We start from the raw sequence: 26,032 nt of genomic DNA on the forward strand, positions 1-26,032 counted from the left end.
CTATGAATCTCTTATTTCTGCTCTTTGCTCATTTTCCTTGGTTTTTTTAGCCTTCTTAAGAATTGAACTTAAAAGGTCAATGGATATTAAGGAAATGTTACCATCTTTCAAAACAGCTTCTAGATATAGACGTTTAAACTTGAGTTCTAGAGGAGTTTGCAAAGAAATACAAAATAATTTCCTGCATTCATAAAGTGTTTTACAAGTACGAGACGCTTTAAAAACATCATCTCCTCTAATCCTGCAGCTGTCTTCCGAGGCAAGTTTGTTATCCCATTGATTTAATGGTTGAGGAAGGTGAGATGCCGAGATTCAGTACCTTTAGGTGAGGAGAAATTGCGAAATACTCGGAAATAGGCATGAAAATGTTACAAGGGGTTCTGTCTAGCACAGTCTCCAGGGTATCAGCACCTTCCCCTGTCTTTGAGCTCCCTTTCAACTCTTTAAATGGCAGGAAACCGATATTAATGCAAATGCTTCTTGTCCATAGAAATGCAAATGAATTGTGTCTGGCAGAGATGCAACTGATTCTGTCCCTGATGGCGATGGGTGCTCTGTGTCTGGGTTTGTCATTCATTTCAGCCTTCCCGACTGCCTGTATGTGTGTCTCAGTTCTTTCAGCTCTTCTTGGAGTCCCTATGATGTCTTACTGGCTTCCCCATCAGCGAGTTAAATAAAGCTTTGGCACTTGTTCATTTTTATATTTGTATGTATGATTTTACCTTAAAAAAGTGATCTTTTCACTTTTCTCAAGTTTCTAGTCCACACAGCCTGTCAGGATCTGACTCAGGGCTGTCTGACGGGGATTCTTTATTAGGATGATTTTTAGCTGATGAAAGCAATGGACCCTTTCCCTGGGAAAAATAAACAGACACACACCATTTTGCATGCTCTTTTGAGAGTTCCTTGGCCTCTGGGACACTGGTTTAAGGACTCCTAAGATAGGGGCGCCTGAGTGGCTCAGTCAGTTAAGCGTCTGACTCTTGATTTCGGCTCAGGTCCTGATCTCACGAGCCCCTTGTTGAGCCCCGTGTTGGGCGTGGAGTCTGCTTAAGAGTCTCTCTCTCCCTCTCCCCTTGCCCCCTTACCCCAACCCCATGCTCTCTTTCTCTCTCTCAAAAAACAAAACAAAACACCACAACAAAACCCCCCCACAAAACTCCTAGGACAGAGTCTGGGGTCAGAATAGCTGCTCAAGATCAGAAGTAGAAAGAGGAAGAAGGGAGAGTTGGGAAAATGGCTTTTTTTTTTTTTCCTCCACACTTGTCATGTGCCAGACTGTACTAACTCATTTAATTGTCACAGAAACCCTGAAAGACCAGAAACAGTTCTACAGAGGGGACATGTCTCTTGCCCAGGTCACACAGCTGGTGTGGGTTCTAAAGTGATTCCTTTGCACCACAGATATAAGGTAAGGGAATAACACAGTTCTTACGGGGAGAACATAAATCCCTAGGGAGGAAGAGTTGCTCCTCCCAAATCAACTTTAAATCGGTACTGAACCTGAGATGCTCTGGTCACCTGAACCTCTTATGGTTGGCGAAACTCTGTTTCTGGAGGATGCTAGGGGGAGGAGGGTATGTGACTGGGAAAGGGGTGGGGATCGTGACGGTTAATTTTATGTCAACTTGACTGGGGCCACGGGGTGGCCGGATATTTGGCTAAGTGTTATTATGGGTGCACCTGAGAGGTTGCACTGGATGCAATTAACATTTGAACGGTAGACTGAGAAAAGCAGATTGCTCTACCTAGTGTGGCTGAACGTGAGGCCTGAATGGAACAAAAAGGTGGAGGAAGGGAGAACCGGCTCTCTGCCTGCCTCTGAGCTGGGACTTTGGTCTCCTCCTGCCTTCGGACTCCCACTAAAGCTTGTGCCGTCTGCTCTCTCCTGGGTCTTTGGCTTGGGGACTGCAGACCATGGGGCTTCTCAGTCTCCGTAATTGTGAGGGCCAACTCCTCATACTAAGGAAAAAAATATACATACAGTTTTGTTTCTTTGGAGAGCCCAGACTTCCACGAGGAGCCCAGAGCAGAGCAGACCTGTGCCTTTTCATTCCACCTGGAAGGTGGGGCATCTGTGATCTTGTCCGTGACCCTCCTGTCGCCAGGGCCTGAGAAATGGCTGCAAGAGGTCTAGGTGGAGAGTCCCCTGCCTGGCCTAGGGTTTCCATGACCCTGAAGGGTGGGGGGGGCTATTGACTTTTCCTCCAGCTCCCAAGAGAGGAGGAACGGGGGCATTCATAAATTGAGAGGGTGCTGCAACAGAGGATGTGGGGTGAACCCCAGCAGGGGATGGAACAGGTGGTACAGCACCAGGGCGGAGGGGTCACGGTCAGGCTGGCTGAGGTGCACCCAGTGGATGCCCTCGGGGGACTGAGAGAGACAGCTGGGAAACAGATGTCCCCTCCCTGCAGCCACTGCGGTGGTGTTTGTAGGAGCAAGGTCCCAGCCCCACCCTCTGTTAATCGGCTCTTTTGCTCTCCCAGCCCTTAGCCTTCTTTCATCTCGAGCTTGCTGGAGACTAGGTGTCTGTCGGTGATAACATGCATGGGCTCTGAGCAATATGACACTTCTAAGTTTATAAAGCACATCCCGTTTGTGGGCTGTAGTCGGATTCGGGCATATTGCACGCCTGAGGGAAGAGCTGTGTGGGGCTGCCTCCAGTTTATAGGTGAGAAAGCGAGGCCCAGAAGGTTTGGGTGGCAAGCTTCTACAGCAAATCAGACGGAGGACAGGACTAAGACCCAAGCTTCCTGACTCCCCGTCCAACTCCTGGCTGCATCAGGGACTGGGCCGGATTGCAGAGGTTCTGGAATTTGGGGACAGATTACCCAAACTTCTGATTTGTGCACAGAGGTCAGTCCAGCCTGCTTAGTTAGGAGGAGCAGGTCCTGCCCTCCGCAGCAGGGTACGTCTCGGCAGTGCTCAGGCCGAAGGGAAGGTCGAGGGTGAGCTCCCTGGGAGTAGGGGTGGCGTATCCCAGGGCCCGGACCCAAAGTAGCCCCTTTCCTAGTGGGATCTGGGGACAACGCCATCGCTCCACAACGGGCGCGGACCTCACACTTGGTGAAGCACTTCCTCTCCCCTTCAGAGCCTCCCGGTTGCTCTTCGAAGCAGGCAGATGGGGCTTACCACCTCCGTTTTACAGATGTGGAATCTGAGGCTCAGACCAGGCCTGTGATTTGCCCAAGGTCTCACTGCAAGGAAATGGCAGAGTCCTTAGGCTCTTCACAATGGAGGGAGGCTGGCCTTCCAGCTGGTCCCTTGCACTAGTCCTGGGAAATAAACTCTGAAAACAGCTTCCTGTCATATTCTTTATTCAGACCGGAAATGCAGCATCCCTCCCCAGTCCAGCAGGATAACCAAAGTCACTACATTCTGTCTTAAATTAAAAAAAACTTTCCCTATATTTCTCTCCCAGTTTGTACATTCATATCAAAGCCATACAGAATTTGTTAGGCATGGACCAATGGCAAGGTCACTGGGCCAACAGCAAGGTCATTGAGCACACGTTCTGCTTGCAGGGGAAGCTCAGCACGACCCCTTGGGCCAAAGTGGACTGAGCTCCGGGGGGCAGAGCCTTGGTTGTTTGTGTCCAGATCCAGTTCCATTTATAGAGTACTCAGTAGGTGCTCAATAAATGTGTCATGCATGAATGTACAGGCAACCCCTCGTTGGCCTCCTCTCTGCCTCTGTTCTCATCATGGTTCACCTCAGCAAAGGAAGAGCCAGAAGGGCCCTCGGAAGTCACCTTGTCCAACTGTCTGTGTTAGAGATGAGGTCCAGAGGGGGTGAGTAACCATCTGGAGGTCACACAGCGAGTTAGAGGAAGCAGGAGTGCCAGATGATGCCGTCTTTGGTCCAGAGCTCATCTGGGGATCTCACACAGCCTCTGTCTTCTGAGCCAGGAGGGCAACCTTGGGAGGAGCGAAGAGACCTCCTGTATTCCTCACTTTGCTGCTGAGTCCAATGCAAACTTCCTTCCGGGCGTGCTCAGGGTCATCTTTGGATGGTGAGATGGATTCCTCCAGAAGCCTGGGCACCCTCCTGCCACTTGTCTTCACCTGGAGAGGGAAGCGGCGCCATTGCCGAGAGGTGAGTCGATCCCTATGTTGAGGTGGCACAGGGGCTGCCCCATTTGGGGTTTGCAGGTGGGAGGAAGCACAGAGCAGGGATGCAGGTTGGCTGGATGAGAGGGCCTACGAGAGGCTGTGTCTCCCACAGGTGGCATGGCAGGAGGGTGACCCGGCCAGGGCACCAGGCAGAGGCCGGCTGGCTGGGAGCTGGTGGATAGCACCCGGTGGGGAGAGCCAGCCGGGGCGGAGCAAAGGGTTGCAGCCTGGAGCCCTGTCACAGGGGGAAAATCAAGAGAGAGAAGTGAGTCCTAGGCTTCACCCGGGGCTGTCCCGCGGCTTCCCAACCTTTCCCCCAGGACTTGGACAGCTCAGGGTGGGTAGGGGACCACACTGGGGAGAAACGTGTGCCCTGGGGTAAACCTGGTCCTAATCCTGGCATTTATAGGACTTGCTTGATATGAAAAAGTCACTTTGCTTCTCAGTGCCCAGTTTCTGCATTAGCAAAACGTGGATAAATAAAGACATCCTACCTCAAATGTCACTGCGGGCATGCGGGAACCTCTGACCGCAGGGCTGTCTGCGCTGTGTACAGCTGGCTGGCGCACCATCCGATATGCACGGACCCCACGGATGGCCCATGCTCACGCCAAACCTTTTCATGTCTCAGCGATTTCACCCTCATCGAACTACTACTCTCCTCGGAGGGGCCAAGTGACTCTTCCGGGCCACACTGCTGCTAAGTGCAGAGCTGAGATTCCAACCTGGGGAGTCTGACTCCAGAGCCTACCTGCTCAACCTCCGGGCACCTGCCCTTTCTCCCTGCCTGCCTGGTCCTTAGACTGTGAAGTTCTGCCCAATAATACAAGCCCGTCTCTGGAGGAAGGAGAGGCAGAGTGATTGTCACTCAGGGAATGAGGATGTGGGGAGGGGCAGCGGCTTGTCCCAGGTCCCACAGACATCCAGCGTACTCTTGGCCATGCTCTTTCTGGAAGAGTCTCCCTTGTACTCTTTACTGTATGCAGAGCCCCCAGGGTTCCTTGCTTCTGGTTCTGGGTGGGATGTTTGCTGAGAGGCCCCCCCCCAACTCTCCCTTGGTGCCTCAGCCACTCACGGCCACGTCCGGGTTCGTGGCCAGGGCCAAGCGGGCCTCACTCAGCTGCTGCGGAGCCCCTGGGCTGCCGGTCTTCTGCTTCCGCCACTTGGCGCGCTGGTTCTGGAACCAGATCTGGGGTGGGCGAGAGAGAGGATGGAGATCAGCTGCAGGGCTTCTCTCTATCCAGTACGTTCCCCAAAAAGCGTGATCCTGATGCTTTCCCAGGGACTGGCACTTTACAGTTTAGAAAGCTCCATGGCATCTGGATTTCCTTGGCTCTGGAGGTCTGCCCTCTGAGAGGGGACCGGGGATCAGAACCTTCGGTGCCTGGGGCGCCAGGGGCTCATGCCCGAGTGCAGCAGCTGGATGCCGTATAAGTAGGAGCAGTGGGGTCCATGGGGAACAGAGCCTGAGGGCACAGCGTCTCAGCTTCAGCCAGCAAGCATCCTATAGATATGCGAGCCTGGCATTACAGGCCCATCCAATATCTAAGGCGGAAATCTCGATTTTTATGTGAACGCTTTGATATTGAAAACGCTGTGCAGATCAAATAAAACTCATCTGTGGGCTGTTTCCTGCTGGCGGGCCACCGGCTCGCAACCCCCTGTGGGCCCCTGGGCGTCTATAGGTTGAATATTGGCAGCTCCCTGTCTTCACGAGTGCCCTGGCTGTCCCTGACACGTGGGTGTTTGTTCTTGGCCATTCTGCCGAGGCAGCTTTACAGCGGACGCAGGTGCTGTCCACGTAGCTCCTGACTGATTCTAAATGGGAAGGGAAAGGGAGAAGGCTAAAACAGCGGTGGTCCTTAGCCAGAAGAAAAGTAGGTTGGGATAAAATTAAGAGTAAAATGTTGACCTGGGCCCTGGCTCAGATTTTTGAATTTGGAATGAGTCCATCATATTGGATGGAAAAAGAAAAAGAGTGATGTAGAGAAGTGTTTTAGAGCCAGCCAACAGTGCCACGATTGGATTTGGATTTGCTAGAGTGGTACTTGCAAAACTGGGGGTGTGCAAAGAGGCAGGACATGCCCTTGGTGATTGACAAGGGCTACTGTATCTCTAACCACAGAAGAAGCCACAGACACCCCAAGGGGAAGAAATGACAGATTCTGGATTAGGTAGATCTCCGACCCTGGATGGCCCTTTCCCCATCTCTGTGTTGTCTTCAAAGTGACACCCATGGAGTCTGGATCAGGGCTTGGCAAACTAAGGCCTGCAGGGTAAATCTGGCCTTCCTCCCAGTTTTTGTATGGCCCATGAGCTAAGCATGGCTTTTGCATTTTTAAACGGTTGGGAAGAAAGATAGAAAGGAGAAGACTATTTGTGGCACATGTAAATTATACCAAATTCAAATTGTAGAGCTCATCAATAACGTTTTAGACAGTGACTGTATGGCCTCACAAAGCCCAGCATAATTACCATCTGGCCTTTTACAGAAAAAGGCCACTGGTCTTTGATGACCACTGGTCTAGATTGTCAAGATCTATTTTGTGAATGGGGCTGCATGGGCCATTTTCTGGAACTACAGCCAGGTGGAGAGGGAAGGCAGGAAGCAGATATCAATGGCCATCACTGATGCCGCCTTGCTCCATTTCCACCTCCTAAAGAGAGAAACCATCTTGTAGCCATGGTGACCTCATTTCCTGGAAATAATATTGGGTGAATGTGACTGTATTCAAGGGATAAAGGATGGGAAATTTCAGATGGGGCAGCCCTGGAGGGTTCATGATCCACAGGGTCTCATCCATGTCCCCCAAAGCCTTGAGGTCGGAGGCTGAGGGTGGGGACAGCTGTACCTGCACCCGAGCTTCTGGGAGGTTGATCCTGGCTGCCAGCTTGTTGCGGATGTGGACGTCTGGGTAGTGGGTGAAGTGGAAGATCTTCTCTAGCTCATGCAGCTGCTCGCTAGTGAAGGTGGTTCGGACCCTCCGCTTGCTCTTTCTTTCCTCTGGATGGAAGAGGGTTCAAGTTGGGTTAGTGATCTTGCTGTTGGCACCCTGGTGAGGCTTTTGTGTTACTTGGTTTCACTCTTTCAACCCCTGCTGCCCACTACAGAGTCTTGCTACTGGCTCCTCAGCTTGGAGTTTTGCAATATTTTGCAGTAGAAACCCTGCCCCTAGGTTGGCCCCTCTGATCCATCCTGAACAGTGGGGGTCAAGGTAACTTTCTAGAAACCCTTGTGACTGTCCTTTTTGCTGCTCAGATGCCTTCAATGACTCGCCCTTGTCTACAACAGGGCATGGCAAACTATAGCCTGAGGGTCAAATCTGGCCCACTGTTTGTTTTTGTAAATAAAGTTTTATTGGAACACAGCCCTCCCATTGGTTTATGTATTGTCTATGGCTGCTTTTGCAAGCAGCTTTGAGTAGTTGCAACAGATACCATATGGCCTGCAAAGCCTAAAATAATTACCATCTGGCCCTTTACAGGAAAATCTTGCCAGCCTTAGTCTACAAAGTAAAGACTGAACTCCACAGTAGTCAGTGCCTTACAACCTGTTTCCAATCTAACTGTCCAACCTCGTGTCCACTCAGGGCTGGCCTCATCAGCTCTGGGGCCTAATGTAAAATGAAAATGTGGTGCTCTTGTCCAAAAAAGCAGGAAAAAAGCTATTTATTTTCTTCTGCATTCTCTCTCTTGACCTGTCAGTGTGGTTTTTTTTGTTGTTGTTGTTTGCTTAGGTTTTTAAATTTGTAAGTTCATGCTCCCTTGAATACACAGGGATGCGAATAGGGTAAGTGTGGATCCTTACAGGGACCCAGGGCCCACCTGTTGACTTGGCACCAGGGTCACATATACCTTGACCTTCCTCCCATCCATATCCTGACACCCCTCCCCTCCCTAGAATCACACAGGATGGAGGAGGCAGCGGTTACTGGGTAAGGATGGGGAAACAAGTGGCCTAGAGCCCATCCCAGGGAAGCAAGGAGGTGGTAAGAGGGGCATTGAGCATTGAGTCAAGGCTTCAGGGCTTTAGTGCTTGCTTCCTGGTCCCACTGAACTTCACTTACAAAGCACAGATTCACACGTGAAATTATTAAGAATTTTAAGATGACCATAAGCATTAACCCCAAGTGCCAGGCTTCCGTCTGTATGCAATACTGTGGGCAACTACACTGGTCCCACTTGTGCCTGTGAAGCCAGGTCTGCGCATGTGTGTGTATGATGGGGAATCAGCTATTCTACTGGGACATGTGAACTTTGAGACGCCTATTGGGTGTTCAAAACAACTCTCGAATAGGTGGCTGAATATATGTTTGGAGCTTAAAGTGGGTCTCAGGACTGTGGTTCAAATTTGGGAAGGGTATGGCTTGGGTAGTCTGGGCATAGCTGAGATCACTCAGGCATGAAATGGATGTGGAGAAGAGTGGGAGGTCTAGGGGTAAGCCTGGGCCCCTCCACTGAGTAGAGGATCAGCAGTCCATGAGGGAACAAGAGAAACCAGCGAGGGACACCATGCTGGGCAGGTCCCCAAGATAGGAAGAAAAGGAGGACAGCCGGTGAAGAAACTGTCTCAAGAAAGAGGTTCAGCTGTGTCCATGCTGGGGATAGATTAGTTCTAACAGGGACAGAGAATGGTCATAGCGGTTCCATGGAACAGGCAATGAGGGCTCGGTGGGCAGTGAAAGGGCGCCAAAGGAGAGGCAGCGGCTGCAGACAAGTCCACAAAGGTGTGCCGGGCATGTGGAGGAAGAATGGCAGTTGCTAACTGGAGAGAGAGTGTATGGTCCTGGGATTAAAACAGAAAGGACATGATAACATCATGAAAAGCCCCCAGTAAATGTTCTCCAGCAAATCTCTATGTCACTCTGTTCTCTGGGGAACCTGACCTGAGCCAGAGGAAGCTCAGACACTAGCAGTACCCAAGCAAACACTTGGGGAAGAGAACTTTAGAAAGGAGTGAGAATAGAATTAAAAACAAGGGAGGGTGAAGAGGAAGAAAAGTCAGAAAATATCAGTGTGTTTATTGAACACCTATTATGTGCTGGGAGTGGTGCTGTACCTTGACTTTGGCCTGCATGCGTGCACGTATGTATATTTAGCTTGTCTTGTTCTGAGATGAATTTGAGGCATGTGGTCCTGAATTTGGCATTTAGGAGGACATTGAGGACCACAGAAAGACTACTTGGGTAGAATTATGATGGCAGAAGCCAAAGAAAGAGGACCTATGTTTGCATTACCCCAAACACACCCAATGTGGCATCTGATACTTCGTAAAGATTCTGACAAATATACGTTAAATTAAAGTGGATGGAGGCATGAATGGTTGGGGAGAAGTGGCAACAATAAGTAGGAGGAGAATTCAAGTCTTGAGAAGGTGCTAGAAGGGGTGGGGGAAGCTGGGGAGATGTTTCAGAGAGTAGCCTGGACCGCGTCTGAAGACCAAGGCGGAGAGAGGGCTCTGGATGGGGCAGTTATAGGACAGACTGGTCATAGACAGTCACTACACAGGTGAGGGTATCGTGTGAGTTTCAGGGCAGGTAAGCCAGAAGTCAGGTCTCCAGCAGAGAGTGAGAGAGGTGGAGGGGTTAGGGCAGGAAGGATGAAGAAGGCTTTGGGACAGCTGCTCTGGAGAAGGGCCAGGGAAGCAAGAAGAGTAAAGAAGATCTTCCATTTGCAGCCTCCCCTGTACCTCCTGATAGGGACAAAGGTCACAGACGGTGGAGGAAGGATGGAATCAGATGGTGGCGGGTTTGTTTTCCTGACCATGCACTTCTGAGGACAGGGCTGCAATTCTAGTTTTACTTGGACAAAGTCCATGTGATGTAATTTTAGGAATTGTAGGAAAGGTACAAACCCCCTCCCCAAATCCCTTTCACTTTTGAGGACCAATGTCAGATGTTACGGGTCAGATGGGATGACAAGAAAAGAGGGTGGGGATCTGAAATCCTGCTGAGGTCTCCTTTCTCCCACCTAGCTCACTTTCTTATTCCTTCCAAATAAGAGGTAAAACCACTGCAGGCTATGAATTGGAGTTGACACTGGGTGAAGAGTAGATTTCAGTTGTGATGGTTTAACAACCAAAGAGTGTGTGTGTGTGCATGCGTGCGTGTGCGTGGCGTGTGTATACGTACATGTGTGTGCATGTGTGTGTTGTGTGTGCATGCATGTGTGTCTTGAGTGTGTGCATGTGTGTGGCATGTGTGCATGTGTGCAGTGTGTGTGTGCATTGTGTGCATGCTTGTTATCCATCCTGTTATCATTCGCTAGAAGGAAACCCACTGAACTGGACATCAGGAGACCTGAGCTTTTCCTGAACTTTACAACTTGGGCCACAATTTCATTTACCTTCTGGGCCTCAGTCTCCCCATCTGTGGAATGGGGGAGGAGAGCAAGCCAAATACACCCTGACATCCTATAATTCTCTTTCTCTTCAGGTGGAGGCTGAATGGCTTAAAACACCTTGCCTTGGGCCTGCCTGGGGAACCAGTTTGCTTGGTGGCGGGTGAGGGCCAGAGAGGAGAGATTTCTGCTGAAGCTACTCCTCATCTCTGGGATTAACCAGGCCCAGTTGCCTCAGTGACAGAAATGGCATTTCATAGTCTGCCTTTGGTCTCGCCCCTCCCTACTACCCCTCAAGCTTGTTGTTAATCTTTCTTTTCCCTCAAAAGACTTTGACTCATTTCACTGACTTTTGGGAGATTCTTGGGGGTCACAGACTGTGAGGTCTCAAACATTATCATCCGCTAGAGCAAGCTCTTGGACTGTGAACCACCTGATCGGACCTGATCTCTCTCTTTTCCTATCCCTTTTCCCTCCCCTAGTCTACCTTCTCTTTAAAAATTTTAAGAAGAGGTATTTATTCTGTGTGTAGGGCTAGCAGTGTGTTTAGGGGTAGAACTGAAGTCAATCAGAATTGATGCAGAGAGAGATGGCAATGTCAACCCATTGCCGAGTCTTACTGAATATGTCCTCTGTGCCCAGCATCTCGTAGGCACCGGGGGCCTGTCTGCAGGAGTACAAAAATGAACGAGCCGTGCTGACAGTATTGCATTCATTCATTCACTCCCAAAGGCCAGCATTTTAGGTGATAGTAATACTGTGCAGCTCTATAGGACATTGCAAAAAAATTTCACAGGATGGAAGATTTCAGGTTGGCTGGGCAAATTGCCCAGACAGTATGGAGTTAGGATTCTTCTGGGAGTACAGAGCTATGGAATGGGGGATCCTGGACAGAGAATGTAGGGTGCAGACCAGAACTTGGGAAAGCAAGCATCACAGAGAACAGAGGATTAGGAACAGACTGTAAGTGATGACAAAAAGAAGCCCCCTCCTCCATTCTCTCCAGAAGGAAACTTAGGCAAACAAGGTTCATGACTAAGAATAGACTCCTTAATAGAATAATTTTTTCAATGCTTCCATTTGTGTAACTAAAGGAGCAACTGTTAAGATATATGTGGCTTTTCCTATTTCTGGCAGGACTGGAGGGCATAATTTGGAGGTCAGGTGAAGAATGAAAGGATCTACTTCTTTTCTGCATAATCTCTGACTTTGTGGAGAGTGGGCTGCCTGCAAATTACTGGTCAGTTAGAAAAATATGTTTTCATATTAGTTCTGAACTACACATTCTCAGGATAGATGTTCGTCTTTGAGAGATGATGATAATGGTGACGATGATGATATGATGGTGGTGATGGTGATGATGATGATGGTGGTGATGGTGATGATGATGATGATGACAGTGATGATGATGGTGGTGATGGTGATGGTGATGATGATGATGATAGTAATGATGATGATGGTGGTGATGGTGATAATGATGATGATAGTGATGATGATGATGGTGGTGATGGTGATGATGATGGTGATGAATGTGTGTGTGTGTGTGCATGTGTGTGTGTCCAATGGTTGTAGTGACTTCTCCAGGGAATAAACAGACATGTCCCAAATCCACACTGGTGGAGAGATGGAGGCTGAGCCCAAATCCACCAGCCTGCAGGACTCAGAGTGCCAAAGCTTCTCCCCCAAGACTGACCATGGGTTTTTGGGGGTGCAGATAGTCAATAGTGATTGTCCCCCAGCCCTTTTTGGGATGTTATTCTAGACTGAATGGCCTCAAACTGGAGGACTATAAAACGGAGTGGTAGGGATGGAGGGGTCCCAGAGCTGAGATCACTCCCACTGAGTGAGGCTCCCTGAAACTTGACTCATGAGACTAGACCAGAAAAGCAGTTTGGGGAGAGTCAGATAGACTTGGACCTGGCTTCAGGGAAACGAGGTTTGGATCAGAAGCAAGATGTTGTTAAAAGTTTAGCTCCTTAGATCTGCAGTGTTCAATACTGTAGCTACCATCTCCATGTAGCTATTTAAATAAAATAAAATGAAAGTTCAGTTTCTTAGTCATACTAGCCATAGCACAATACCCACATGTGGCTAGTGGCTACCATACTGGCCAGCGTAGGTACAGAACATTTCCATCCTCAGAGAAAGTTCTAGTGGATAGTGCTACTTTAGAGGTTTTTCCCACTGGGTTCATGAAAAAGTCATACTCTGGGTCTAACTTTAAGCTTCCCCCCGTGTTGTTGCAATTTCCTATAACTTCCACCTATTTCTGGGAAAGAGTGAATCCATTAACTATTGAGCCGATTCTGATGGCACTGGGGAAATGGGAAGTTTAGGGTAAATAAGAAGAAGGGTGAACTGGCCCAGGCCCACCTCTCCGTTGGTGCCTGGGGAGAAGGAGGATGTCCAGAAGAGGGGACGCGCTTAAGAGCTCTGAGTACTGACTCAGAGCAGTGAACCAGAAGGAAACTCATTCAACAAGAAGCTGGAAATAGGAGCTCAATGTGGGAGTGCCCATGCACTGGATAAGGTTCCTGATCACCAGGAAGGGCTGGGATGTCCTGGATGCCCCAGAGGGGAGGATGATGGGGGTGCTGGGTCCCCTTTTCCCAGCTCTGGAAGGAGCACTGGATTGGGAGTGAGAAAATCCTTGAGCCCCTGTCCAGGCCCAGCACCTCCTAACCAGGTTCTTGGCAGAGAAGCCAAGGAGCGTGTGGCCACAGTGCAGCCCACCCACTGCAGTGGGCCAAGGGTACCAGGGAAGGGCAGGAGGTGGGTGGGGAGAAGGGGGGAGGAAAGTGGCAAGGACTGCCACCCCTTTCAAGTTGCTCCTCTCCCTGTTATCAATTGTGTGAGCTGTGACTCACACTTCAGTGGATCTTCAAAGACGAGTTAGTGGAACTTAATTAAACCTGAGCCGTTTAGCACATCGATCATAAGAAATACACAATTTACACAGGTGATTAGGCCACCTAATTATAAACTGATGTTTCTCTGCGCTCGGCTCCCTCCCCTGATTGCTCCTTCTCGGTGGTCTGCTAATTGGCCCTGGCTGCTCAGCTAAAGGCCCCAGGGGCCTTTGCTCCTAGAGTAAGTCTCTGGAAATGGGACTTGTTCTTGTCTTTCTAAGGCAGTGGATTAAGCATGGAGGGGATCCATGGCACCCTTTGGAGCCTTCCTGCAGTCTGGGGACACTGCTTGGACATGATGTGTGGGGTACAGGACAGGAGCCTGCCAGGGCAGACATGGGCGTGGGCTTTTCTCGCTAGCCTGGTCATGGTGGACTTCTTACAGTTCCCTGGTGCCCACAGAGTACAAGGCAAACTCCTTGGCATGGCATTCAAGGCTCTTCAAGTCCTCCCTTTCCAGAATCATCTGCCTTCTCCCCCATTTCTGTTGTTCTTTTAGTCCCACCTGATCATTTCTAGATTCCACAAATTGGTCATGCCCTTTTATTCTCTAGGTGCTTGGTCTTGCTGTTCCCTCTGCCTGGAATACCTATCTTCTTTCTTTGTCTGGTGAACTCCTACTCATCTGTCAAAACTCAGATCAATCAAATGCTTCCTTCTCTCCAAGGTCTGTTGTGAATCTCTGTAGAAACACAACACATTTTTTTTTTTTTTAATAAATTTAAGTAAAGAGCATTTTTGGCTTGCACCCTCAGCCTCTGCATTTGTGAAAACAAAATTCTCTCTTAGTTTTTCTCTTTGTGTTTACATATTTTTCTATTAAAATGTTAATGGTGGTTAATACTAGATGATGAGATGGTAGAGTTACAGCTACATTTTTTTACCTTCTTTTAGTTTATCTGTGTTTCCTATTTTTCTATAATATAAAAGGATTATTTGTGTGAATAAACAACAGCAAAGAGAATACAGCCAGGGTGGGAAGAGATGAAAAGAAAGAAACCACTGAGGGCAACAATTGTCCAGAAGACCACTGAGAAGCCCCTGGCAGAGGATTTTGACCCCCAGGGAGGACCAGTGAGCACTCTCTCGGCAGAGTCACGATCGTTATTTTCCACAGGCATGGCTTCACTTGTATGTTTTTATGTATGGATCTCAGCCAGTGTGCACATACACACACATACGCTCACGCCCCCGCACTTTTGGTTTGTATATCTTTTTTCTTTTTTTAACAGCAGGTGTACCCTTTATTTAAAGGGAATTGTGTGGGGAGCCCCACAAAACAGATAGTGGCAGAGCTCCTTTGTTGATGCATGTGGGGGGCCCCAGAGTGCAGCTTGCTCAGCATCCCTTCGTCCACGGCAGCTCTGGCCTTACATCTCTGGAAGCCCGCCTGTCCCCCAAACATAGGTTTTAAAGATGCTGATGCGCGTAAATAAAGTCCAAAGTTCCCGGCTTGGCACACTTGACCTTCAGTCTCCTTATCTCCCTCTTCTCCTCTGCCATTGCTCTGGGATTTTTAGATGCCAGCCACGCTGGATTTCTTTGTTTCTCAAAAGGAATACTCCTTTGGGGCGCCTGGGTGGCTCAGTCGTTAAGTGCCTGCCTTCTGCTCAGGTTGTGATCCCAGGGTCCTGGGATCCAGCCCCGCATCGGGCTCCCCGCTCGTTGGGAAGCCTGCTTCTCCCTCTCCCTCTCCCCCTGCTTGTGTTCCCCTCTCTCGCTGTGTCTCTCTCTGTCAAATAAATAAATAAAATCTTTAAAAAAAAAAAAAAAAAGGAATACTCCTTTGTCTCCCTCAGGGCCCCTGCACGTGCTTCCCTCTGCCCTGCGTGTCCTCTCCCTTTCTCTGCCGGACTCCATCTCAGAGGTCACTTCCTCTCTGAAGCCTTCCTGGAAGCCTTCCTGGAAGGCTTCACTATTCCCTCCGTGTTCTCGGAGCACTTGGTCAGGTTCATACGCTGTATCTGTGTCATGACAATGTGATTCTCATGACAGCATGTGTAGGTCTGGTGAGACTCACACGTGGGGAAGGGGGTGGGCACAGAGGACCAGGACAGGGTGGCAAGGGGCCGATTTCACGGGCTTTCAGAGGGCGTGCATGTGTTCTCCCCTCCTGCCCCCATTCCTCTCCAGTCTGTGCTTGTAGCAACGCAGGGGAACATTCAGACCTCACAGGCTGTGGAGCCGGAGCATATTTCATGCTGGGAAACAGGAAGTGTCACAGAACGAGTCCCTAGGCAATGGGGGGGATCCAAATTTAGTTGCCTCCTGCCAAGCATGGAGGAGAAAGTTAACTGTTCTCTTCGTGGCCAACCCAAGTGTAGGGGTGCAGGGTGCTCAGATTAGAGGTATGCAAAGCTCTGGGGCCCTGTAAACAGCAGGGAGAGCTGTTTCTGGCCGAAAATGGGTTACCAACTACTACCTTCCGAGGAGCATCTGGGGAAGCAAACCTCTTTGGGAACACACCATTGATCAAACAACAGCAACAGACAAACAAAAAAATCACTTAGAGAGTTCCAGATCTGGAGACTGAAGATGACCTATGAAGAGTTATAAGGGCCCTGAAATGAGAAACCATCATCCCAGCATGGAACAGTGTCAGAGAAGAGGATTAGCAAGAAGAAGACTGCCCAAACACACCCCTTTCTCTCAGCCACCTGCTCTGGCCTCGGCTGACTGGTCTGGAGGTGGACATCTCACTCAGGCTTGGCCAATGGGTCCCTCCTCTGGGACTTTTGGACTTGGGACTTTAGAGAGCTTGAGGGAAGTTACGGAGCCTGATGCCACTCTTGGAGCGATTGGGTGTCATTTGGAAGGAGAAAAGGTGAGCTGATGCACAGAGAAGCAGCTGGACAGACCTGATGGTGTTGGTTCTGGCTCCCATCATGGCTGAAGCCTGCTTACGATCCTGCCCTTCCCGTGGCTCAGTCGGAGCAGAAATAGGAATCCCCACCATTTCCTCGATGGCCCTGCATGGCTGGACCCCTTTCTAGCTCTCAGGCCTCATCTTGCTCCCTTGAACGTCTCGTCCACCACCAAGTGCTTGCCCTGGGGGCTCCCTCTCCCTCCCTCCGGATCCACATTTCCCCCCACTCAGCCTTCAGACTGCAGCTCTACCATGACCTCCTCCGGAAGCCTTTGCCGGCAGACCAAACATCCCTTGGCACAGGCCCTCAGAACCATGTCATCTCCTCCCTGGCACTTAGCACAGCTGTCCCTCTGCTTTCGCTTATGATTACTGGATGGCTCCTCATCGCCCCTGCTAGACTAGAAGCTATGGGACAGCAGAGGCCAGGCTTGTGTTTTGTTCCCTACATCGTCCCACTCCCAACTAAGCACCTGGGGTGGCTTTAAGACAGGTTTGCAAATTCTTGGGTGCTTTTCCCTAGGAGTTCTTTTCATCCGTAATGGGGCGCAACTCAAGTGACTCACAGAGCAAATGGAACGCAAGGGGAAGGCTGCTAGCAACTTTCTTAGGCTGGGTCGTAAAAGGACGTAAAAGGACGCCCTTTTACGACGCAGCTTCCACTCGGCTCGCTCTCCCTTGGATAGCTCGCCCTGAGAGAAGCTACTGCCATTCTGGGGGGACACTCTAGTGGCACGTGGAGAGCCCTGCGTAGGGAGAAACTGAGGTCTCCTCCTCAGCCAAATGAGCTGCCACCAACTCACCAGCCACAGAGTGTCCACCTTGGAAGCAGATCCTTTATTCTGGCCCAGCCTTCAGGTGGCTGCAGCCCTACATGACGTCTTTACTTCAGTCCCATGAGGGACCCTGAGCCAGAGCTCCTCAGTGAAGTCACTCCCAAATTCCCAATCCACAGACTCTGAGTGAGACAATTAATGTGTATTGTTATTTTAAGCCACTGAGTTTGGGGATAATTCCTTGTGCAGCAGTAGATATGCCTGCCAGTCAGTAGATTTTAGTCGCTCTTTGTCACTTGCCTGGATGAGGAATACAAGGGATAAATCAAATTTAAATGACAGCCGATGCTTTGTGTGTCCTGTCTGCTCTGATTTCTCCTGGCTCTGATGTTCCGCGGCCCTATCATTAGAATAATGTTGTCAGTGCCCTGCTTGTAACCCTCAGGACCTCTCTGCTCCGGATCAACTTCCTACCGCCAGGATGTGTATTTCTGCGCTCAAAAGCCCAGATGATTCTGAGGAGTATAGTTGCTCCATTTCCCAAAGGATTTAAGCTTCAGTTTCCCACAGTGGTCACTGGCTTAATCACACATGCCTTCTTTGTGTGATTTCACTACCTCCATGCTGTGTCCTTGCATGTCCCACATAAACCCCTTGTACTCCAATCCTTTCCTTCCGGTCTGCTTTTTGGGGGAGCCCCCAGGAAGACACTGCTTTTTTGCAAGCTGGGACCAAGACTTGTTCTTCCTTGTACTCCCACAGGCTTAAGATTCGGCCAGGTTCTCAATTCTAGAATCAGCCCCCAGGTGCCCTCTAGGAGTGTCTCCATGATCTCCTTAGGCTGAGGTTCTGGTGGCAGGGACTGAGAGAGGGGGCGGGGCAGAGAGAGACCAAACCCACACTTATCCTGGGGGACTCCAGGCTCTTAGCTCTCCTCCTTCTGCCCCACTCCTGCCTGCTTTGATGGGAGCCCCAGGATCTACCTGTCTGAGAGTCAGAGCTGCTCATCACAAGGCAATGAGACACCCATGGGTCTGGCGGCAGCCTGAGCCTGGATTCCCAATTCCCGGGACCAGGAGCAGAGCAGTGCCGCTGCCTTGGGTTCCAGATGGGGTGGTCGGGGAGGGAGGATGGGGAAGAGAGAGGAGAAAGAGGAAAACCAGGGCCTCATTCAGACTTCTGCCCTCCAGACCTGTAAGAATCAATTTCTGTTGTTTTAAGCCACTCCGCGTATGGTGGTGATTTGCTACAACTGGACCAGGAAAGGAAGGGGGTGGGGTGGGAGGGGAGCAGAAAGAAGACGGGAAGGAGCTAGAAGAAAGGGAGAAGGAGGAGCAGTGGCTTTTGAAGGGCAAAGGTATGGAGGCATTTAAAGGGAGGGAAAGATCAGAAGTCAGGCTACTCTGTGTGCCTGGAGGGTGAGCCCGAGGCAGCAGGGCAGGTCTGTGAAGGACTTTGAATATCACACTAAGGGGTTTAGGGTTGGTAAATTGCAGCCCGAGGCCAATCGACCCTCTGCTGGCTTTATAAATAAAGTTGTATTAGAACACAAACACACCCACTCAGTCACACATTGTTGCATTTCAGCTGTGAAGGCAGAGTCCAAGTGGCCCTTTGCAGAAAAACTTTGCTGACCATGGCAATAGGGTTCCCGCAAAATCCAAGGATGCCACCCTGTCCCTGGTCAGCTCCACCACGGAAGCACTGCCCCAAGGGGATGTTGCCAGGACTCTCGAACTGCTGACCCCACCCCCGCTCCAGGGGGATGTTCACTGGGTCAGCTTTGCTCACCTCCCTAGTCCCCAGCCCCACCAGAGTAAGCACCCAATGGATGAGAACAGAGCTGAGCCCCCCCCCACAGGCCAGAAACCCTGCCCTGGTTACCCACTGGGGTGGCCTCTTCCTCACCTTCCCCTCCCCTTTGCCCCAGGCATCACAATTTCCCTGCAAAGGGTCCTAGGTGGCACAGATGACCTCTCTCTTCCCCAGGTCTGGCTTCCTTGTGATTGGGCCTCCCGTGACTTTGGAGGGTCCTGGGCTTCAGGGTGGGGCTTGCCTCTCTCAGGAGTGAGCGGACAGCTGGGCTCAGCATCCTTTCAAGTAGGGAGACCCTCTTGGATTTTTCCACTGGCTTGAGACGTGAGAAGGTCCAAGCCTGAGATCATGAGGGTTGCCGCCGTGAGAAGCGGGGGAGGCAGGGCACTGGCCCTGGCCTGGGTGACCGAGCGGGCCCCGCACGTGCACGTTTCAGCCGTGTAGCTCCGAACAAGCCGTTTGCCTCCCTGGGCCTCAGCCTCCTCCAAGAGTGTCCTTGGACCACCTACATCAGGGTCCTTTGGGAGAGCTTGCAAGGATGCAGATTCCTGGGCCCCACCCTAGACCCAGAGTCAGAGTCTGGGGTACTAAGCCTGCAGTGCTGCAGGTTTCCCAGCTGTCCAGGTGATGGGGACAGAGAGAGCATGCTTGCCAGTCACCTTCTGCGAGCCCCTCTGCGAGGCCCGTTAAGTGTTAATGTTATTTCTCTGTTTTTATTACTGGGGCGGGGGGCCCTGGATGCACCTTTTCTGGTCCTGTTGCCTTGCATTCTCGGAGGGGCCCCGCGTGTCAGAGGAAAGCAGGACAGAGAGGTGGAGAGGCATTAGCAATAGCAACAAGCACGGGGCGGGGTTGCGCCCCTGGGAAGGAGCGGGGAGGCAGATGCTGCTGAGGCCATTTGCCCTCTTGCCCACCGCTCTGGGCTACCCTGCTCCTGACTGGCACGGACAGCCTCCACCCCTCTCTGCAGGGAGGAATCCTCTGCCAGAAAATGACCATGAGTGACACCACCGAGGCTTTCCAGCCATCAGTTTTTCATGGAATCGGTCATGGCACATTTGAGCTCGGAGGAACCTTAAGAATATTCTAGTCCTGCTCTTTCATGCTCCAGATGGGGAAACGGAGGCCCGGAGAGGGGAGCAGCTTGCTCGAGATCCTCCTGTGAATTAGTAGTACCAGATGGGGGCTCAGAAGCCGGATTTCTGGAGTCCAGCTCCCCATCCTCCACGCCCAGCATCTCACAGACTCCAGCTCGTGGGCAATATCTGCCAGTTACTTTTGTAGTTTCTGACATGTTGGCATCCCATTTGTATTATTATTTGCTTGGCATTTTCCCAAATAGACTTTTTGTTTTACCTAAATAAATAAATCCATTTAAAAAAGAAACCCTCGCATCATGACCATAATTGGATAACTGGTATCATGTGTCAGAAATAGAAGGTTAGCATAGGAATAATTACAGAACTCTTGACATAAATAAACTCAGTCTGCGTAGTCCTTAAACGCATTTTGGAAACCACCAGCGGAATCTTCACTAGCCTTTTGGAAATGCTTGATTACAGCATGGTGGGAGATGTATAGATTTAAGCCGCATTCCAGAATGATCTCGAGTGGAGAGTTGCAGGCCACTGGGGTTCAATTCTAGTGTTAACTACTCACGTGGTTTCTGCAGGTGACTGCTCTTCTTGGGTCCATCATCTATAAGGTGGGGTTCACCACTGTGGCATTTCCGTGGGAAACAGCCAGGGGAGTGCCTCGAGAGCCACAGGGCACTATGCATCCTGATGTGTGCTATTTCGGCCAACCCCTACTTGGGGGTCTGCTCTGGGTCCAACAGGATAGCTGACATGGAGCAGGCCAGCATCTTCAGGGGGAGGTGTAGAATGAGTGGCTCCCTTTTTGCCATCAGCCATTGTCAGGCTAAGGGAAGGGAAGCTGCTCTGGTAGGGGGATCGGACCTCTCTTCCCTCTCTCCTTCCTTCTCTCTCCCTCTCTCTCTCTCTCCCTCCCCCGCCTCTCTTTCTCTCTCATTAGGACAGAGAGGGCAGTCATGGATTTTATGTAGCTGCAGCGGGGGAGATTCAAGTTAGACTCCCAGAATTGTTTCTAATGCTCATTCAATTCACTGGAAGATATTAGTGAGCTTCCAAAAATGAAGCTGGGGACCATCTCCTATGATAGACTCAGCCGCAGGGGACGGGCAGCCCTCCAGGGTTTTCCCCTTGCCTGCACTGGAGCACAAGCCTGTCTTGGGAGACTGAACTTGGGCGAGGCAGCAGGGCTCGGTGATGGTAGGAGAGGGCATCGTGGGCTCCCTTGAGCTGCCTTTCCAGCCTTTCTTTGGATTCAAGGGGTTGAAAGAGGAGACAACTGGGAACCCCACGAGTGAGATACTCCAGTCTCACCGACAACAACGCCCCAGCAGACCCTTGTGACCTCCCTAGCTGCCTTCATCTTCCCTCACTCAACCAATTCCCTGAGGGTGAAGCGGAGGCCAGAGAGAAAGGGACATTCCTGAGGTCAGGTGGCAGGCCAGGGCAGGCCGGAGAGTGACACGGAGGATTCCTGCCTCCCAGCAGGTGCATGTGTCCACCTCGATGCCCTTCCTCAAACTGGTTCTCAAGGACAGCTCTGAGATCTGCCTTGTCCTTGTTGTTCGGGGACATGCCCCAGGGTGGGCTGCTGGCCTGGGAGGGTGATCAGGGTGGGCAGATCCCAGGCAAAGCTTCAGCCACGGGAAGACATGCAGGCTGGGCTCTGCTTACGAAGAAGACCGGGTTGGACTAAGCAGGTGTTTGGGGGCCGTCAGAGCCCAGACCTGCTCTCAGGCTGTGTAACGTGGGGACATCATCCACCTCTTCTCTTTCAGAGCTGAGTTTCCTCCTCTGGCAAGTTATGATAATCATGCTTTTCTACTGACATGAAAGAGGAGACTCTAGGACAGCACCGACCGCAGCGGGAATGCCGTGTAAATAAATGGGCACCGGCTTTGTCAGCTGTGGCCGACTTACAGGAACAGGCCTGCGTCCCTGCATCTGCCGCTGAGGGAACCTTGGGGTCTGCATCTGAAAAACCCCAGTCCTGGCCAGACAGAAAGGGACTGGCCCAACACCTGACCTCTCTTTGAATTTGGGGGCCTTCTGTTCTATTGAAATGGAGCAGCTTTTCCTCTGCCTGAGCCCAGCTGGCTCGTGGGGACCTGGGAATGGAAAAGAAATGACCAGAAGACACTTACCTTGGTGCTGGGCCTGTGGGGGCCTCTCTGGTCCAGAGCTTATAGCTGCTGCTGGCCTGGTGTCCTGCCCACCTGCCTCTTCCTGCCTGACCTCATGGCTCCTCTCGGTGGGCCTCTTTAAGATCTCCTCAATGGAGAAGGACAGCCCCAGCTTCTTGGGGCCCCCCCAGCACCCTGGGCTTTTCCTCTCCATACCCTGCAGAGGGCAGGGCTTGCCTTGGGGCACTCTGTGGGCGGCTGTGAGGAGAGGCAGAAGGGGACTTTGTGTGCGCCCAGGGCGATGCTGGTGGAGGGTGGTGTACTTCCTCCCCTGGAACTTCTGGAATCAAAAGGGCAAGCGGAGGTGGAGCACGGGGAGCCTCGTGTCAGATTATCCAAGCACGATTCCGTCTCCACACGGACTTCCATGGGCTACTCTAACCCCCGGCCCCGGGTGGAGGAGGCAGCTCACATTGGGAGAGCTGGAATGGGCTGTAACCCAGGCCCGTGGGCTCAGAGCTCTTGCAGGCTTGATGTCACGGGGGCCACCATGGCCACTCTGGGTTCGGTTGTACTGCCAAAGTTCTTCTCCAGGGTGGTCGCTTTCAGAATCCTCAGGCTAGGTCAGGGTCCCTGATGTCACTGTCAGTGCGGACTAAGGTAAAGAGATGGAAGGAAGAGGAAAGTCCACCTTTGCCTTTTCTCTGCCTTGTGGCCCTTGCCTGCCGGCTCTGGCCAGCCTCTGGAAGGCTGGAGTGCCACCTTTGGGCCCCAGGGGGCCAACTCCGATCCGGGCCACCCGCAGCTTGAAAGGTGTTCCCAGAAGCCCTCTTGGACTTTGAGTTCTGCTGCCTCTGGACTCCAGAATAGGCTTTCGGAGCACCTGGGCTCCCACTGTCCAGCAGGTGCAGGCTTAGGTAGGGGGTCTCTGGACCACCACAGGCTGGCTGTCCGTGACGGGGCTGGACTGAGTGCCGGTGTCTTTGGTCTTCCTTCCAGTCTCCCTGACCTCACTTCGCAAGCCTCTCCAGAAGCTCCTGGCCCAGGGTGACTCTCCCTTCCTTTTGGTGTCCTTTCTGCTTCTTCCTGGCTGGCATGCCCCTCACCTGTCCCCCGAGATAGCACCGAGGGGACCCTTTCAGTCTGTCCCGTAAACTGTTGGCTGGGAGCTGACAAGGCATCCACCTGTCCTTATGGGGAATTCTGCTCCCAATTACTGTGTAATCAGGGAGGAGGGGGCAGTAAAAAGCTGATAAGAGAAGAAAGCTTCCACCCTCCTTAAGGCCGGGACGCAGGTGTTGGGGGGAAGGGGCAGGGGGCAGAGTGGAGCTGAAGGGTGGGCAGGGGGGCCCTGGGGAAGTGCCATGTTGGGAAACTGGCTAGGTGGGAGCAGGACAAGGGAGGTTGGGAACAAGCTGGCCAGGAAGTGTCCCCAGGCCCAATAGAATGTGTTTGCTCAGTTAGGAGAGTTTATGGGTCACATGGAGGCTGGGGGCTGGGCCCGAGTGCAGTCTGTTGGGTGTCAGCTATGGGCGGTCCCTGTCAGACTTGCTTTCCTGGGCTTGCAAATATCAGAGCAGGAGACGCTTCTGAGTTCTTACGGTGTATGTGGGGAAACCGAGGCCCAGATCAAGGAGGCAGAGTGGATGTCAAGGCACGGTCTGATTTAAGTACTCCACCGGGGAGCTCCAGGATGCCGGGCTGGGCACAAGGACCAGTTGGCACGAGAGTGACAGATGCCCCAGGACGGTGAACGCGCGTTGGGACACTGGAAGCCAGACCTTCTCACAGAGGGTGGGGGGCGGGGAAGGCTGACCCCTGCTCCCTATGCAGGATGAGTCCGGAGAGTGAGGGACTCACCCTGAGATGGGGAGCAGGTAAGGATCACTCATCCTGCTTTAGAAGTGGTACCCCTTGGGAGTGTCAGGCTATCCGATGGAGCTAGGGGGCCCTGGGCTCCACGAGGCAGTAACGAGCCAACTCTACAATCTTGGGAGTGTCCTTGCGCACCCATGCCAAAGTCTGATGTAGTTGGACATCTGGCTTCTTCTAAACAGGGATGATACCACCCTCCAAGTTTTCCCCGGAAGAGGAAGGAATTTTAATGAGTCAGAAGTGGAAGTGTAACTTAATGTAACTTCTGCTCATATACTGTGGCCAGAACGAGTCACATGAACCTGCCTACATGCAAGGGGGCTGGGAAATGGAGTTCTCCCTGTGCCAGGAGGAAAATGAACCATTTGGGTGAATGCACAGTGCAATGCCTGCTGTATACCGTTATGGTCAGGAGGCCAGAGTCCCAAAGTGGTCAGACCACCATTGGTTGGCTAAAAGAGTCGTTAATTGCGAGGACATGTTTCCCTCCACTGGGGGCAGAGAAAGGGGTGAGGGTGTTTGCGGTGGCTGGTCAAGAGTGAGGAGAGGGACTTTTGGGGCCGAAGCAGCAGAAGCAGTGAGGACAGGAGGAGAGGCCATGGAGCTAGGGCCTGTGCATTCACTGCCTCATTTAACCCACCCCACAGCCCTATTAGGTGGCTGTCATCCATGCCGCTTTACAGCTGAGATGTGTGCAGAGAGGTGGAGTGGTGGGTATAAGGCTACACAGCTAACCAGCAAAGAAGCAGTGTTGAAACCCAGGTTGGTCCTGCCTCAAACCCTGCTCCCTTTGCCATAATCCCCAGAGACCATCTGGTCCAACCCTGTCATTGTACAGATGGCCCGAATCCCAGAGAGAGAAGTTGCCAGAGTTACTACACCTGTCATTTTCAGCACCTCCTTTGAGTTCCTTATATTTTACCTCTCTTGGGGGTGAGCCTCACTCCCCAGCAGGTTAAGGAAACACCCCTTGTCATGTGGACCTGGACACTTGCTCTCCTCCTGACCCGTCGCCCACGGCTAGCCACAGCCCTGGCATTCACGCTATGTTCATTCCAGAAATGTGCCTCGAGCATCCACTGTGTGCCAACCACTAGGGACGTGTAGATGAATGAGACACAGACCCTGCCCCGAGGGACTTACCTTCCGGGGCTGGGGAGGGGAGACTGGGGCTGCAGACGGGCCAGTGTGACAAAGTGGAAAGTGGTTGGGGGTCAGGAGGGGCTCTGGTGGGACTGCAGAGCTTGGGTGGCCCCCTGGACGCGGAGGAAGGAGAGAGGCAGGGGTGTCATTGCATGCGGGCTCCCTTGTTTATTCTCCTCGAAGACACACAAGCAAATAAAAGCACGCTGCATGGTGCACTGTTCCTCCTTTCATTGATGGGAGAGGGCTTTCACTTTCTGAAGAGGTATTTAGGAAGAACATGCTGGAAAAGTAGGTTGGAGCCATCTGTTCATTTATGCATCCATCAACTATTTTTGAAGCACCCGCTCTGAGGTGCCCCACTGCGACTGGAACAACAGTTGCGATCCAAATAGACACGCTCCCTCTTCTGGAGCTTACCTGGAGACTAGAGATGATAAATAAGTGCCCAATCTGATTTCCATGTGTGATAATGTGATAAATAAAACAGGATGATGAGCCCGAGAGAGCGGCCAGGTGAGGAAAGGTACTTTGGTTTCTTCAGATGTGAATTTCATCCCTCCCCACCCCCCCCGGAGGCAATACAGAACCAGGGGTGTTTTTGTGAGCAATGGTTCATGAACCGAGCTGTAGGGTTAAGGCAAACATCAGGGACAAAGGGGAGAGAAGTTATGGGCTGAGGGTGTTGGTGTCTGGGAGGGAGTGTGTATCAGGATGCGTTCAGCTGTAAGTAACCAAATACCTAACATGAGAGGTGCAAACACTAGGGGTGTGTTAGTTCGCTTGGTGATGTGTGCAGGTGGGAGGAACCAGGGCTGGTTAATTCAGGTATGATAACAATGTCAAGGGCCAGGCACTTGCCAGCTTTCTCCTCTGCCATCCCCAACGCATTGGTTTTGTCTCTGTGCCTGTCCCCACATGGCTGGTAGATGGTTCCAGCGGCTCCAGGCTTCTGGCCTCATACACACACAAGCGGGCTTGCC

General features: G+C 51.6%; 1 protein-coding gene across 1 annotated transcript; it reads right to left on the minus strand.

Annotated features, from left to right (window-relative positions):
- Window positions 1-4,107: 4,107 nt before the first annotated feature.
- On the minus strand, window positions 4,108-22,460 carry ISX (intestine specific homeobox). Its single transcript, XM_021687706.1, is given in 5 exon segments — window positions 4,108-4,347; window positions 5,188-5,301; window positions 6,965-7,116; window positions 22,053-22,247; window positions 22,250-22,460. Coding segments are annotated over 5 exon segments (912 nt in total).
- Between the last annotated feature and the right edge of the window lie 3,572 nt (window positions 22,461-26,032).

This window comes from Neomonachus schauinslandi, chromosome 5 (assembly GCF_002201575.2).
Source record: "Neomonachus schauinslandi chromosome 5, ASM220157v2, whole genome shotgun sequence".
NCBI lineage: Eukaryota > Metazoa > Chordata > Mammalia > Carnivora > Phocidae > Neomonachus > Neomonachus schauinslandi.